We start from the raw sequence: 16111 nt of genomic DNA, 5'->3' as shown, positions 1-16111 counted from the left end.
GTCTGGCTTTGTGTGCAGAGAGTCAAAATTACTCTGAAGATAATAAAGCAGCAGAGTCTGGTGTCCTCCTGCTGGGAGTTAAGGCATTGAGGAGCACTCAGGCTGGATGAGCCAGCACTAGCAGGGAGCTGGTAGCAGCTGCCTGTGTTCTGGTGGAGAAGCCTGAAGAGCTGAGAGCTGCCTCTTAAAGGACGTGACACAGAGTTTGCCTTTCCTTCTGGGAGGGCAGCAGTAGGCATCTCTGCCTCCACTCAGCACCTGACTTCAGAGAAATGATACAGTTCAGGAAGGGCCAGGTGTCAGTCCAGTCCAGTTTGGTTGAGGTTGTCCAACAGGATCAAAAATGGACAAGGAGCAGTGGAATGGGACACACTGAGCATGGGCTCCCCAGTTCAAGAGAGACAGGGTAATACCAGAGAGTCCAACAGAGGGCTATGAGGATGATGAAGGGACTGGAACATCTGTCTGATGAAGAAAGGCTGAGACCTGGGCCTGTTTAGCCTGGAGAAAAGTAGGCTGAGAGGGGGTCTGATCAATGTTTGCAAATACTTCAAGGGTGGCTTTCAAAAAGATGGGGCCAGGCTCTTTTCACTGGTGCCCAGTGATAGGATGAGAGGCAACAGATGTAAACTGGAACAAGGAAGCTCTACCATAACATGAGGACAAACTTCTTTACTGTGAGGGTGCTGGGGCACTGGAACAGGCTGCCCAGAGAGGTGGTGAAGTGTCCTTCTCTGAAGACTTTCCAAACCCACCTGGACACATTCCTGTGTGACCTGTCCAAGGTGATCCTGCTCTGGCAGGGGGGTTTGACTCCATGATCTCCAGAGGTCCCTTCCAACCCCTACTGTTCTATGATTCCAGAAAGAAGCTGGGCTGGTCATCAGCTCTGCTGTGAGTAGTCCTGCAGTTAGTCCTCAGTTTGCAACCTTTGCATTTCCAAACACATTTATTTTTTGTTTTGCCTCCAGTATTTGTTAGATGGATCACTGGACACAACATAACATTGTGTGTCTTTGGAAGGATGTTAATCTGGGAGCTATCAAGTCATAGCTGCAGGTTGACAATAGCTCACTTGCTTACAAAGTGCAGTGGACAACACCAGGTGTGTGCTGTAACCTAGGGCAATTTCAGGGACTTTGGTGCTTTGCAGTTGCTGGGATTAGTTTTACCTACTTCCTGGTTTATCAGAATTTCTTGTCCTTATGTAACATGTCTTGAGAGTTTTCAATCTCTTGTTGTCTAAGGAAGAAAAGTAAAATAAAATTGAGAAAGTTCCATAGTATTTACTGTTCATTACCTCAACCAAAGTGAAACTGTGATGACTGCCCCTCCTTGGGGTTTGCAGCCTTCAGAAACGTAACTGCAGTGATACCTGAGCTAGTTTTAATCAATTAGAGACTTTCAGGAGGGTAAATGATCCCAGCAGTGAACTTGGTGACCCTAATGCTACCTGATCTGACTTCTTTGGTAGCTTTGTGGTGTGTAGCTTTCCAGGTAGAGTTCATGTGCATCCCTTGTGACTTCTGTGTCTTTAGAACTATGCTTACAAAATATATTTGTAGTTTGACATATATCAAAAGAAGACAACTTAAAAATTATTCACAAAACCCATTAAGCAGAACTTTATCTTTTCATTCTTTTAACTTAACCTTTCACTGAAGGAGTAGTTTGTATGAGTTTCCTTCTTATCCCATTCTGTAGGGTACTTATGCAACAGTTTATAAGGGGAGAAGTAAATTGACAGAGAACCTGGTGGCCCTGAAAGAAATCCGTCTGGAGCATGAAGAGGGAGCACCATGCACAGCCATAAGAGAAGGTGATCACTGGGATGGGGTTTTTTTTTCCACTTCTTAAGAATTACAGCATTTCTTTTTAACCAAGATACTGTTGGTGCTTGGCTAGGTGGAAGATTAGTGAAATTGTAGTTAGTTTTGTGGAGACTTTAGGAGTATTAAGAGTTAATGTTCACAATGTATTTACTTTATGTAAACATAAACTTATGTGTTCTCAGGTGTGGTATTGTAAATGGATCATTGGCTATTCTTAGTGAGCAACTTCCAGAGATCATCAGGGGGCTGGAGCAGAGGCTGAGAGAGTTGGGGCTGTTCAGCCTGGAGAAGAGAAAGCTCCAGGAAGATCTTAGAGTTAATTTCAGTTTCTTAAAGGAACCTTCAGGAAGGCTGGGGAAGGGCTGTTTAGAAGGGCTTGGAGTGATGGGACCAGGGGCAAAGGTTTGAAACTGGAGCAGGAGAGATTTAGATTGCACCTTAGGTAGAAGTTCTTTACAATGAGAGTGGTGAAGCACTAGAACAAGTTGCTCGGAGATGTGTTTGAGGCCCCATCCCTGGAGACATTCATGGTCAAACTTGATAGGATCTTGAGCAATCTGATCTAGTTGGAGGTGCCGCTGCTCACTGCAGGGGGGTTGGACAAGATGAACTTCGAGGGTCCCTTCCAACCTGATGCATTCTATGCATTTTAACAAATGAATGCTTCTGCCTGAAATACATAATTTAGGAAATATTTGCAGTTTGTTACTCAAATGTCTGTTTGATCTTTTGATTAAAGTCCTTTCTTATGGACTTAATCTGCATGACGGTCTTAAAAATAGCTATTTTTTATTTAAAACTCAAAAGCTTATATGTGTGAACTTGCTAGAAATGCATTCACTGCTCGTGTCTTTTGCATTTCTTTTATGCTTGCAATTCTCTTTTGCAGTGTCATTATTAAAAGATCTGAAGCATGCAAATATTGTTACATTACATGATATTGTGCACACAGACAAGTCTTTGACTCTCGTTTTCGAGTATCTGGTAAGTGCTTAAAAATACTGGAGAGCTTTCCATTCAATTTATTGTTTCTAAGAAAAACAAACCTAACAAAATCCTGGATTCTTTTACAAAATCCTGGACTGTTACAGCTTTCTCCTGCATCTGGAATTACTCTGCTGAAGATGAGAAAATCATATTTGGTTCTTAAATTGCTGTAAATTAGCAAATATTGTCCTGATCGTTTCATTGCTCAGGGCAGGGGGTTGGAGCACCTCTGCTAACTGAGCCAAATGTCAACTTGTACCAAAACTGTTAATTGCAAAGTAGGATAATCACATAGTTATTCATATGATGCTTTCCTGATGCAACTTTTTATGGTACAGCCCTTGTGTCTTCATGAACAAAAACTGTCTCGCTGATAGAAGTATCTTGATGATACGTTTTATGATGCAACTCTTGCAAGTTAGCTAAGGACAAAAGAATACTTCAAAGCAAACAACACATCCCATCATTTTGTAGCAACCTCTTCAAGGAGCTGTGCCCAGCTGCATCTCTCACCACATGGTTTAATGGCCATTGTGGTGTTAAGTCAGTGGTTGGACTTTTGATGCTCTTAGAAGTCTTTTCTAACCCAAACAGTTCTCTGTAGACTTCACTTTCTCACTGAAGCTTTACCTAATGATATTTGTTCGTATAATATGCTGGAATATATAAGCAGAATAAGAGGTGAAGCAAAACTCTGCTTCCAGTGTAACTGAAAAATGTAGCAATCTCATAAACTACCGTGACACACACAAGGGGGAGGAGAAGACAGCAACAAATGATGTTGTGTGAGACGATGCAGTTTGCTGGAAAATGGGTATTTAGATCCTCTGGAAAGCCAGAGTTTTCTGCATGCTCAGGCTTTCAGGTTTTCTATGATTGAGCATCCTTTGCAGAAAACTCAATTTTCTGATGAACTGTTTTGGTTCAGAAAATAATCTCATTTCCACAATTTTACTAAAGACTGCTGGTGATGTTTTGACAGGACAAAGATCTGAAGCAGTACATGGATGACTGTGGGAACATCATGAGTATGCACAACGTAAAGGTGAGTGTTTTTAGTGACAGTGACCATCTTCTAGCTTTCTCTGTCCCAAGAGCTTCAGGGGACTTAATCAGGAGCTATATGGTTCAGTGCTTTAAAAAAAAAAAAAAAGGAGAAACTTAACTTCCTTTTTGACCTTTGGGCTTGGGTTAACTATATTTGGCATTGGGTGGAATCTTTCTTTCTTTGTTTTGATAGCTTTAAATGTTTAAAGCACCAAAAACATTGTATAACTTAATGTATTTTCTTTCTCTTTGAACATAAGAGATTTAAAATTTAAAAATTCCTAAGAAATAATACATTCATAACTCTCTTGACCTCTTCCTGTCCTTCCATTATTTATTGTTAAGTTTGTAACTTGGTATATTCTCAAATAAAATTTCTATATGCACACTGAGGAAAATGTAGCCTCAGACATGAATGTGGGTTTGGATGTCACTGCCTACCACACAGGTAAGAAATTAAAGCTACTTATTTAAGAGTGAGTGATGTTCATCTTCCCATTAGTAATAACATGGAAATTATTTTAAGGTTTAATTGCCTGTTCCTTTTAACTATGGCTGCGACCAGGTCAAGTAACTCAATTTCTGATCTCTACCTGTCTTGTAACAAGCAGGTTTTGATTTGGAAAATGGAAATCAATCTTTATACTCTTTGCTACTTAAGGCTTTATAAATAAGAGTCCAAACAAAGGACAATACTATCTGGAAACGAGTGAAGGTACCCAAAGAGGTTAGGTTACCATTACCACCCTGCTGTGTTGCTGCTGTGTTTGCACCTTCAAAACCTCCTCCTCATGTAGGAGATGTTTACCGTATGGTAAATGTGGTTGAGAAGCTTTCATACCTCTTTTAATAGATTGACTTTAAGCTGTGACCCTGAAGAACAAAACCATGAGTGTGTCTGCATGATAGAAAATTTCCTTTTATTCTTGTCCAGTAGCACATGGCATAAATGTGGTTGTCAACACAATGTACTAAATCCTGTGAAATGGTGGGCTTTGGGTGCATTCCAGCAGAGCTGGCAGCCTTGGCTTTGCCTTAGCTGAGAAATCTGTTCTTACCTGAAATGTGTGGGGGATTCAGTCTAGATACTGCTTAGTGTTTGGTGACCTTTCCTAGGGAAAGACATCTGCCCCTCACCTAATCTGTTGCTTCCTTTGAGAGTCTATAAAGGGAAAGATTTTAATTCGTCTGTACTTCAGAGACACAACAAGAAACATAATTATGCTCATGTTTTTAATTAACTGCATCTTAATAAGTAGTGCTTTAAGCATTAAAAAAAAATTAATAATAAAGAAAGGCTGGAAGTGGGAAGCTGACTCCTATAATAAGTGCAGTTAGAGAACAAGCAGAATCTGCTTGTGGTAATCCCAGCTAAGCAGAGAAAATGTTTTCCCTTGTTTGCCTCTGGTTTAAGCTGTGCCCAAAGAGCAGATTTATATGGTCAGTACCTTTGGCACTGGGAAAGCAGAACAGCTGCCTGACTGTGGTGGCTGTAGCTGCTTGCCTTACATAACTGTGGGGGCTTGGGTCATTATTAACATTTGAGGAACCTCCCTGTCATCATTCCCCTCACATTCCTCAGCTAATTTTAGGCTTTTTGAGTTTTAACAAAATGAATAATATAAAGATGTCTGTGATCTATGCAGGATTCTATTTTCAAACCAAATTTTGATCTAACACGTCTTCCTGTGCATTTCCAAAAGGATCCCTGCCAACTGTGTTGGAGATCCACAGTTTCTGCAGAATAATCTGCTTTGCCTTCTTGCCTAATCCTTTCAGTCAGTGCACGCTAGAGACAGCTCTCCATATCCACAGCAGGCCTGCTACCATTACTTGGGGCTGACTATCCCTGCACCAGCATGGACATGAGTACATGAACAAAACTTGTTCCTTCTCATTCTGCTCTTTGGAAAAGAAAAGAAAGAAAAAAAAAAAAGAAATTGATCCAAATTAGTTCTTTTTTTTTTTCCCCCTAGAGCAGATAAATCCTGTGTAAGGAGACTGAGAACAGATGGATGTCAGCTACACCTGCTGTGTGTTTGACCAGTTTAGGAAAAAAAGATTGTGGTGGTGTCACCTGGTACAAAAATAATGTGTTAGAAAATTGTCATTTAAAAACATTTTCCTGTTTCTTCTCAGCACTTCTGTTACCTGCTGAATTTGTCACGTTGGTAACCATTGCTTTCTGTAATGCTCCAAACGTTCTCATTGTACCTTTGCTCATCTGTACTGACTGAGGAGTGTTCCTGGGAAATGCCAGCAACAGCTACCCAAAACCAAACCCTTTATACATGAAGAAACTGCAAAACAGTGTTTCTGAATGCAGTGATAACAGTAAAGTTGTTTGGCTGCCTTCTCTGTCTATCTATGTGCAGCATTAATATGCATGACTGAAGCGGCTTGCTTGGCTTGCCTGTTCCAAAGGCCTAAAATTAAACCTGTGTGTGTCAAGGTGAGGGGATGAATATAGATGCCAGAGGCAGTTGGGCTATTCTAGTAATGCTCATTTCCCCATTTCTGCATGGTTGATGAGCTTGTGAATCCAAGTGCAATTTCCCAGTAGCCTGCCAAAACGTTCTTTACATAGTTTCGCACAGTTGGATAGGAAAGATGCCGAGCTGTGTTTTCAGAAGGAATTCTGTGGCAGAAGGAAATGTGAGCACAGTCAGGGATCATGCCTTTAAAGTCATCAGTGTGAGGAAGAGCACTGGTAAACGCTTACTTAACAATAAACAGCTGTGTGGTTCTCTTCAGCAGAACATACTGCTCTGAAAATCTCTGCTGCAAAGGATGATGTTGAAGCAGTGCATTAGCATCAAGGGATTGTCAGTCTGTAAACAATGAGGAGGAAGTGCAGAATGTGCTCACATGGAAAAACAACATGCTTTTGGAGAAGTGGGGTTTGCCCTGCTTAAAAATACTTAACTCTCCAGCACCCTGTTGTAGTCATGTAATCTGTAAGATGAACTTCTTAGTCTTAATTTATATAAATGTTCTCTTTTGTAGCTATTTTTATACCAGATTCTCCGTGGTTTGGCATACTGTCACAGAAGGAAAGTATTACATCGAGATCTGAAGCCACAAAATCTACTAATTAATGAGAAAGGAGAACTGAAGCTAGCAGATTTTGGTATGGCCTGAAATTTGTTTTGCAACAAGTATTTTCTCCACTCAGCAAAAGGGAGGCCTCTCTCCTTATAAAGTAAAGTGGAGAATGTCAGATCTGTTGTGAACTTGTGCATTCTTGGGTGGAAAATGAAAGTCAGCCTTTTACAGGATATTAGTAATATGGTTGCTTGACTTGTGGTTTGAAAGTGTCTTACTGCTTCCTCTGAAACTGACAGTCAGGTCCTTAAGGTGAAGCTCAAGTTGTTTTTCTTAACATTCCACAGCCAGTCCAAAGCAGAGTAACCATAAGAGGTGCTAACTGTCCAGGTCCTAGTTGTCAGGTGTTACTTGATCACTGAGACAACCAGGTTCCTTTGGGATTTCTAGTAGGGGGTGGCATTCACAGTTTTCTGCTATCTTCTGTGGCATGAAGATCCTTTGAAAGTTGAGCTACCACGGGTAGCACAACTGGTAGCTTTGTGGATGCTTTGTTTCCCCATGTAGGTGAATGAAAGTTGCTCAGAAGTTTGTATTTTTTTTTTTTTTAAGATACTACAGTAGGATGGAAACGTCTTACTGATCCAATGCTGATTTGGTCTGTTGGCACCATTTCTTTCTGTGTTGCCTTCTGCCCTTCTTAATGTTATTCTCAAATGGAAATAGTGGGGAAGGCTTTTCACAGGAGGAAGGTGTCATGGTGATCTAATGCTCCAAGTTTTGATCTGTTTACCTGTCTTCTATGCTTAAAAATGCTGCTCATGAGATGGTTGTAAATACTGAGAGGCAAAATCACAAGTACTGGAAGTGCATTTCTTAGGGCTTTTTCATTGACATTAAGGAAAGGTATTTAACAAGTATATTAACATTAAGGGAAGATATTTAACAAGTACAATAAGGTTGATTTAGAAAAAAAACAATTCAACAACTTTCACATAACTCTTTCCCTTTTCCTAAAGGATTGGCTAGAGCAAAGTCTGTTCCTACAAAGACATATTCCAATGAAGTTGTCACGTTATGGTACAGACCACCTGATGTTCTCCTTGGATCTTCAGAGTATTCAACTCAAATTGACATGTGGTTTGTATAGCTTTGTCTTAATTGTTGGCCTCAGTCAGGATGAAAAACCTGGCAGTTCTTGGTTGTTGTACAGTACCGTTCAAATACCCTGTTGAGTTTTTGAAGGCTACAGCTGAGATTTGTAGGGGAAGGATTGGCAGGCAGGGCAAATGCTGTTATTGCTCTCTGAAAACGCAACAAATATATAATAAAAAAAGGTTGCTTTTTAGGAGTAAGCAGGCAGTAGGCTCTCACAGTGTTAGAGAGAACAAATAAACATCCTCCTAATGACATGATAACATTTTACTCTGAACTCTACTACAGCTGCTAAAGGTGACAGCTGAAGGAATGAGGTACAACAGAGCTATGACAGGTTTTGTGTAGTCTCTGACAGTTCTTTTGTTGCTACATATCTTTCAAAACAGCATTTTAAAGCCACATGTGGCTAACAACCAATTTAATAATTTGGTTTAATTGAAGAGAAGTCACTGAAGTCTTCAAGGGCTGAAAGCTTAAATTGCTGGATGCTTTGTGATTTCTCTCTTTCTCTGTTTTTTATACAGGGGTGTTGGATGCATATTTTTTGAAATGGCATCAGGAAGGCCTCTTTTCCCTGGTTCAACTGTTGAAGATGAACTGCACTTAATTTTCAGACTTCTGGGTAATTGGATACTTTCAGTAGTAATGTTAATGCTATCTGCTTGTTCTCCTGAATGCTTTTTCCACAAACCTGCAGATCTTTATCTATAGAGAATGATATTTTTTATTGCAATTAAGGTAAATGAGTGTAGTCTTGATGAAAAGTGATTGAGCTGAGTGCACAGCTGACTTTGTACAACATCAAGTCATTGGCTGATTTATTTTTCCCTTCCTTTCCTGTTTAAATTGCAGGATTAAATTCTTCTTTGTTTTAAAGTTGTTTCTTTACATGTTTTGAAAGCTGGATTTGTTGCCCTTTTTTTTTTTTTTGAATGCAGGAACTCCATGTCAAGAAACATGGCCAGGCATTTCTTCCAGTGATGAATTTAGAAACTACAACTTCCCTAAGTATAAACCACAACCCCTCATCAACCATGCCCCGAGGTACTTAGTGTTTTATTAATAGAAAAGATGCATCCTGGAGGCTTTGCCTCTATGTAAACCTGAATGTGTGTCCAAGTACAAGCTGCTGCTGAATGCTGGAAAAGTACACATCAGTTGTGCTGTTCACAGATTGCATCAGGTTGGAAGGGGCCCTCAAAGGTCATGTTGTCCAAACCCCCTGCAGTCACCAGGGACGCTTCCAACTAGAGCAAGCTGCCCAGGGCTACATCAAGTCTGATGTTGAACGTCTGTAGCCATGGGGCCTCAACCACATCCCTGAGCAGCCTGTTCCAGTCATTGTGCAGAACTTCCTCATTATGTCCAACCTAAATCTACCCTGCTCTAGTTTAAAATCATTGTCCCCTGTCCTGTGACCCCAACCCCTTCTAAACAGTCCCTCCCCAGCCGTCATGTAGGTCCCCTTCAGATACTGAAATTTAACTCGTAAGATCTCCCTGGAGCCTTCTCCAGGCTGAACAGCCCCAACTCTCACAGCCTGTCCCCACAGCAGATGTTCTCCAGGCCTCTGATCATCTCTGTGACCTCCTCTGGACCCACTCCAACAGTTCCATGTCCCTCCTGTGCTGGGGGCACCAGAACTGGACACAATACTTCAGGTGGGGTCTCACAAAAGCAGAGTGGAGGGGGAGAATCACCTCCCTCATCCTGCTGCTCACGCTTGTTTTGGTGCAAGCCCAGGATACAATCACATTTCAAAGCTTAGGATAATAATCACAATCCAAAACTCAAGATTTGGCTGTTTCCAGTGTTTTCAAGTAGTCTTGTTCTGAGATATTGGTGCTTGTGTTATATGCACATTAATGGGCAGAAAAGTTGTTTGGGTGCAAGTGTTTCCATGATTGAATCTAATTTTCAGGTGTGATTTAATGAACTCAGCTCCTTTGCAGCTTTGCTTTTCCTAATAGAGTTCAGTAACTGTGTTAATTTTTTTTTTGTATTCTTATTTTTAGGCTAGACGTGGAAGGGATTGAATTGATAGCGAAGTTCCTTCAAGTAAGATGTTTTGTGACTTGACTTTATAGAAGTTAGAGCTTTAATAGATTGTGTGCAAAATGTATTAGGAGCTCTATTATCTGTCAGCTCTATCTCAAAGTGGAATATGCAGTTGAGTCTGTAGTGGGTGATAGATCTGAGGAGAGTGACAGCTTTGGGAAGCCTGTGGGCTGTAAGAATTCAAAACCCAGTGTTGAACTTCTCTTAGGTTTGTTTTTTTTTTTTTTGCCAGAAGCGGTTTCAGAGATTTATAGAATGGTTTGGGTTGGAAGGGACCTTAAAGATCATCTAGTTCCAACCCTTCTGCCATGGGCAGAGACACCTTCCTCTAGACCAGACTGCTCAAGACATTATCCAGCCTGGCACTGGAACACCTCCAGGGAGGGGACATTCACGACCTCCCTGTTCCAGTGTCTCATCACCCTCATCACCCTTCTTCCTAATCTCCAGTCTAAATCTCCTCTCCTTAAGCTTCAATCCCTTGCCCCCCATCCTATCACTACAAGCCCTTGTAAAAAGTCCCTCCCCAGCTCTCTGTAGTCCCCTTTGGGTACTGGATGGCTGCTCTAAATTCTCCCCAGAGCCTTCTCTTTCCTAGGCTGAACATAGAATCATAGAATCAAGAAGGCTGGAAGAGACCTCAAAGATCATCGAGTCCAACCTGTCACCCTCAACCTCATGACTATCTAAACCATGGCACCAAGTGCCACGTCCAATCCCTTCTTGAACACCTCCAGGGATGGTGACTCCACCACCTCCCTGGGCAGCACATCCCAATGGCCAACCACTCTCTCTGTGAAGAACTTTCTCCTCACCTCCAGCCTAAACCTCCCCTGGCGCAGCAACATCCCCAAGTCTCTCAGCCTGTTCCCACAGGGGAGGTTCTCAATCCCTCTGACAATCTTGTGATCATTTTAAATGTCTCCATCTTAGTCCAAAGAGCCATTTGAGCCCAGACTAGAGACAGTCTTGTGTAAAGTCCCAGCTTATGCTAAACACTGCAGCACAGTCCATGGAATTAGAACAGGCTGTGAGCTCATGTAATGGCATTTCATGGCAATTTAATATTAGCAGATAACGTAGGCAGAAGTCTGTCATCTAATCATTGTTTCATCTATAAATAAAGCTTAAAGCTATTTTGGACTTGCATCCACTTAGGGCAGTTATTTGGACTACTTTAGCACTCATTATAAATTGTTAATCCTGCCTCCAAGAACATATGTTAGATTTTTCATGTGTGCAACACAGATAACGAAAACAAATTTGTCCTAGTAGGTTGATGGGGAAATTCTGCACAAAAAGAACTCTGTTTCTCCCTTTGGATGAAATGATTTGACACAGTCATGTCACAAACCCCACAAAGCAGGGTTTAATACAAACCAACACTCTCGTATCCTTCTGTGTTTGTAGTATGAGTCGAAGAAGAGGATTTCAGCAGAAGAGGCCATGAAGCATGCGTACTTCAGAAGTCTTGGGACAAGAATACACACTCTGCCTGAAAGTAAGAAGAGCAGTAAAGTAGCAGAATATTGTTAGCATAGTACATTGAAGCTCTGTACATTGCTTAAGGAATAAATCTGTTAAAGATTGGTATGTTAATCTATTCACAGATTCATAGAATGGCTTGGGTTGGAAGGGACCTTAAAGATCATCCAGTTCCAACTGGACTATCCAGTGTCCCACTACACACCTTCCACTAGAGCAGGGTGCTCAAGACCTTATCCAGCCTGGCCTTGAACACCTCCAAGGAGGGGGCATCCACATCCTCCCTGGGCAACTTGTTGCAGTTTCTCCCCGCCCTACTTCACCTATTTCTTCCTAATACCCAGTCTGAATCTGCCCTCCTCAAACTTCAGCTATTAAAGCTTCAGGGCTATAGTATCAGTATATAGTAACTGAAATACTTGGCAATAGCTAAACTGGGTTTTTTTTATTATTATTCTAAACTGTATAATTAAGAATAGCACTTTGTTCAATAAAACACAGAGATAGTTGAATGTAAATTAATTTCTTTGTTCCCTCCCAGGTGTTTCAATATTCAGTCTAAAAGAGATTCAATTGCAAAAAGACCCTGGCTTTCGAAATTCCACTTACCCAGAGACAGGTATGCAAAGCTTAGTATTTTCTCCTATCTGCAGACAGAATGCTGTGCCAGAGACACTTGGAACTGAGAAATCGTTTGTTTAATTGGTCTGTGTGAATATACTCAAACAAATAGCAACAATGATATGCTCAAAGACATGTAGAGACATTAGGCTAGGTGTACAGAAGGAGGTGAGTTCTACTAGGCATGTGCAGAGGGACTGTTAGTCATTACTGCGTGGGTGTTGAGTGGTGGCAAAGTAGTCAAGAAGCAGTAAGTGCAGTTAAAGGAAAGGTGCTGCAGTGATTGAAGCACCCAGGAAAGGTGCTGCAGTGATTGAAGCACCCAGGAAAGGTGCTGCAGTGATTGAAGCACCCAGGAAAGGTGCTGCAGTGATTGAAGCACCCAGGAAAGGTGCTGCAGTGATTGAAGCACCCAGGAAAGGTGCTGCAGTGATTGAAGCACCCAGGAAAGGTGCTGCAGTGATTGAAGCACCCAGGAAAGGTGCTGCAGTGATTGAAGCACCCAGGAAAGGTGCTGCAGTGATTGAAGCACCCAGGAAAGGTGCTGCAGTGATTGAAGCACCCAGGAAAGGTGCTGCAGTGATTGAAGCACCCAGGAAAGGTGCTGCAGTGATTGAAGCACCCAGGAAAGGTGCTGCAGTGATTGAAGCACCCAGGAAAGGTGCTGCAGTGATTGAAGCACAAGGAAAGGTGCTGCAGTGATTGAAGCACCCAGGAAAGGTGCTGCAGTGATTGAAGCACCCAGGAAAGGTGCTGCAGTGATTGAAGCACCCAGGAAAGGTGCTGCAGTGATTGAAGCACCCAGGAAAGGTGCTGCAGTGATTGAAGCACCCAGGAAAGGTGCTGCAGTGATTGAAGCACCCAGGAAAGGTGCTGCAGTGATTGAAGCACCCAGGAAAGGTGCTGCAGTGATTGAAGCACCCAGGAAAGGTGCTGCAGTGATTGAAGCACCCAGGAAAGGTGCTGCAGTGATTGAAGCACCCAGGAAAGGTGCTGCAGTGATTGAAGCACCCAGGAAAGGTGCTGCAGTGATTGAAGCACAAAGGAAAGGTGCTGCAGTGATTGAAGCACCCAGGAAAGGTGCTGCAGTGATTGAAGCACCCAGGAAAGGTGCTGCAGTGATTGAAGCACCCAGGAAAGGTGCTGCAGTGATTGAAGCACCCAGGAAAGGTGCTGCAGTGATTGAAGCACCCAGGAAAGGTGCTGCAGTGATTGAAGCACAAAGGAAAGGTGCTGCAGTGATTGAAGCACAAAGGAAAGGTGCTGCAGTGATTGAAGCACCCAGGAAAGGTGCTGCAGTGATTGAAGCACCCAGGAAAGGTGCTGCAGTGATTGAAGCACAAAATATCTTCTCTCCAAAGAGCAAGCCAGAAGATGTAGCTGATGACTGATGTCTGTTTTCTTACCGTGGTGCTGTTGTGTTGTAGGACATGGGAAGAACCGAAGGCAGAGCATGCTTTTCTGAAGTGGGCAGTGCAGAGTCAAGCCCAAGCCTGTGATCAAGGACCTGGACCTGAAGGCAGTGCTCTCTGTTGGTGGACTTGGAATCGCAGTTTGTCTACACTGTCCTCTTCACAGTGGAGTCTTTTTATTTCCAACCTGCAGATTATGTTTTTATATTTGTTGTCACAGTGTGACAATTTTTTGTACAGTTGGTTTTAAGATCTCCTCTGCCACTAGAGCCAGTAGGTTACAGCTGTTGATGTAACTGTAGCTGCAATTTTTGTGCAGGACTGAGAAACACAGTGCATTATTTATTGCGGAATCATTGCTGCTAAATAACTACTGTCTGTATAGTTAACACAACAGTTCCATGCCTGAAGAAGTTGCAATGGCTTTATAATATGTGAATGCAGCTGTTTCTCTTCATCCAGTGTTCTACTGCTGCAGGGTTATTTTGTATTTCTTAAACTGCAGTGTTTCCTGGAATGTAAACATAGCTTTGCTTGGCATTAGGTGAACCATCTTTAATGCTCTAAGTTCACGGCACTTAGTTCCTTATTTAACATGGGAGGGATGGTGCTGAAGCAGTTGAAAATTGACAATGCCTATTATGTTCTTGAAAAGCACACAGGGGCATGGAAGTTGATTCAGTCAAGTGAACAGTAAACGATTCATTTGCTCTCATTTGCTCTCAGATCCAAGGTTAGTTAGTGAGAAATTAGAGCATGGAGGCTGGATGGTCGATTTTTTTTTTTTTTGTCAGGCTTAAGATGTGTGCACGTTGTTGTGCATGTGGGGCCTGCAGGAGCAATGGCTTTTTGGGTTTTTTTACCTTGTGTTTAACTTAGAGATACACAAAGAAATACAGAGATGATAATAACATGTTGGGCCCTCGCTTCCTTTTGAAATTTACAAGTTCCTTACAGAGGAATGGGACAGTTCATGACAAGAGCCTGGGAACAGTGTCCCACTTGTCCCACTGTGTTGCTCTCCCATTCCTGCGTTATTCACTTGAAATCAACTGGAAAGATGCAAGTTTGTACTTGAGAACAACTCACTCTCCTCCAGAGCTTTTACAATGGGAACTTAGAGAGTTTTTTTTCAGATCTTAGATGTTATCTGTTTACCAGAGAATAGTAAACATGTTACTACTATGCTTCTGCATCTCAGTGAGTATCTTGAGTACACCCTTGGTGATGGTTACAGTATTTTTAAGCATTTGTGTTCACCTTTATGAACCTATTTGTTTAGTGCATCTTAAAAGAGAACTGTAAATCTTTATTGGTATATTTTGAAATGGTCATGTAAATCTTTGGCTGGTATATCATGAAAATAGTCATAGGTAACTTAATTCTTTTTTTTTTTTTTTAATTGTTTTTTGTTTTTTTTTTCCTGACATTCACTGTAAAAGATTCAGGGGTCCTACCATTTCTGTTCAGGAAATCTTGTAGTTTTTATTGTTATTTAACAGTATTAAGTGGAAAAAAAAATTCTTTTTTTTGTATATTTCATTTTAACTTTATTTGTGAATAGTGATCGTGGCATGTTTTGGGGGGGGTGTTTTATTAATATTTCATTGATACTGGTAAATTTGACTTGGGATTTTTTTTTTTAATAATAATAATTATTATTATTATTATTATTCTTTTCTGGAAGAGAGCAATTCAGTGTGTCATGGTGACTATTGGACCACTACTGCTTTTCAGCATTTGTAAACCGGTTTTACGTTCAACCTTGTAGACCCTAACAAACTGCTGTTCCTTTCTTAACTGACCCACCTGTATTAATATTGTACTTTTTGGAAGTATAAATATTATGTGGAATTCTTTTGGGGTTTTTGTTTTGGAAATTTATAATAACAAAGGCCCTGTCTTGTTAAAAAAAAAAAAAACAACCAAACAAAAACAAACAAAAAAAAACCCCAACAAAAGCAGACTTCCAAGTGAGCTTGCAGTTTCTTGGGGCATTGTTGGAGACCTTTAGCCAGAGCTGCCTGTTGTGGGGGAGTCATCAGGTTTAACTTTGGCTGCTGGAAGTAGTGGCAAAATGATGTGGCTCATCTGTGACTGAAGCTGGTCAGGATCTTACCAGAAACATGGTCCATAGTCTAATTATTAGCAAGCAAATCCTGCACGTCACACAGGATCAGAAACCTTACCTAGGTCTAGGAGCCTGAGAGGTGTCTCAGATACCTGCATGGATGTCCTGCTGAGCCCAGCAGGAGCCTTCCCTCTATGTGTGTGTGTGTGTCAGAGGCAGATTGGGCACTGACGGAACAAGAACAAAAAAAAACCCAACCCAACCTCCTTTGTCCTGAAATAGTTGTTATATATTTTTTTAGAGTTGCTATGGATCTGATCTAGATTTTATACTGATTAACTTTGTAGGAAATAACGTAGATGTGATGGTGGTGAAGAAAGAAGTAACAGCAAAAC

The 16111-nt window shown here is 41.5% G+C and overlaps 1 protein-coding gene across 2 annotated transcripts in view; it reads left to right on the top strand.

The window, feature by feature from the left end:
* The window catches only part of CDK17 (cyclin dependent kinase 17), an 86719-nt gene extending 71707 nt beyond the window's left edge, over positions 1–15012 (top strand). For both annotated transcript variants that reach the window (XM_054386764.1, XM_054386765.1), the window contains 11 exons: positions 1705–1819; positions 2722–2816; positions 3802–3864; positions 6873–6996; positions 7931–8051; positions 8594–8691; positions 9008–9113; positions 10085–10127; positions 11538–11628; positions 12154–12231; positions 13661–15012. In XM_054386764.1, coding sequence (XP_054242739.1) covers positions 1705–1819; positions 2722–2816; positions 3802–3864; positions 6873–6996; positions 7931–8051; positions 8594–8691; positions 9008–9113; positions 10085–10127; positions 11538–11628; positions 12154–12231; positions 13661–13698 — 972 coding nt within the window. In that variant the 3' untranslated portion in view covers positions 13699–15012. The remainder of the gene's footprint in view (positions 1–1704; positions 1820–2721; positions 2817–3801; positions 3865–6872; positions 6997–7930; positions 8052–8593; positions 8692–9007; positions 9114–10084; positions 10128–11537; positions 11629–12153; positions 12232–13660) is intronic.
* The last annotated feature ends 1099 nt before the right edge of the window (positions 15013–16111 follow it).

This window comes from Indicator indicator, chromosome 14 (genome assembly GCF_027791375.1).
Source record: "Indicator indicator isolate 239-I01 chromosome 14, UM_Iind_1.1, whole genome shotgun sequence".
Taxonomy (NCBI): domain Eukaryota; kingdom Metazoa; phylum Chordata; class Aves; order Piciformes; family Indicatoridae; genus Indicator; species Indicator indicator.
The sequence above is the reverse complement of the archived record's forward strand: the minus strand, read 5'-3'. Positions and strand labels throughout refer to the sequence as shown.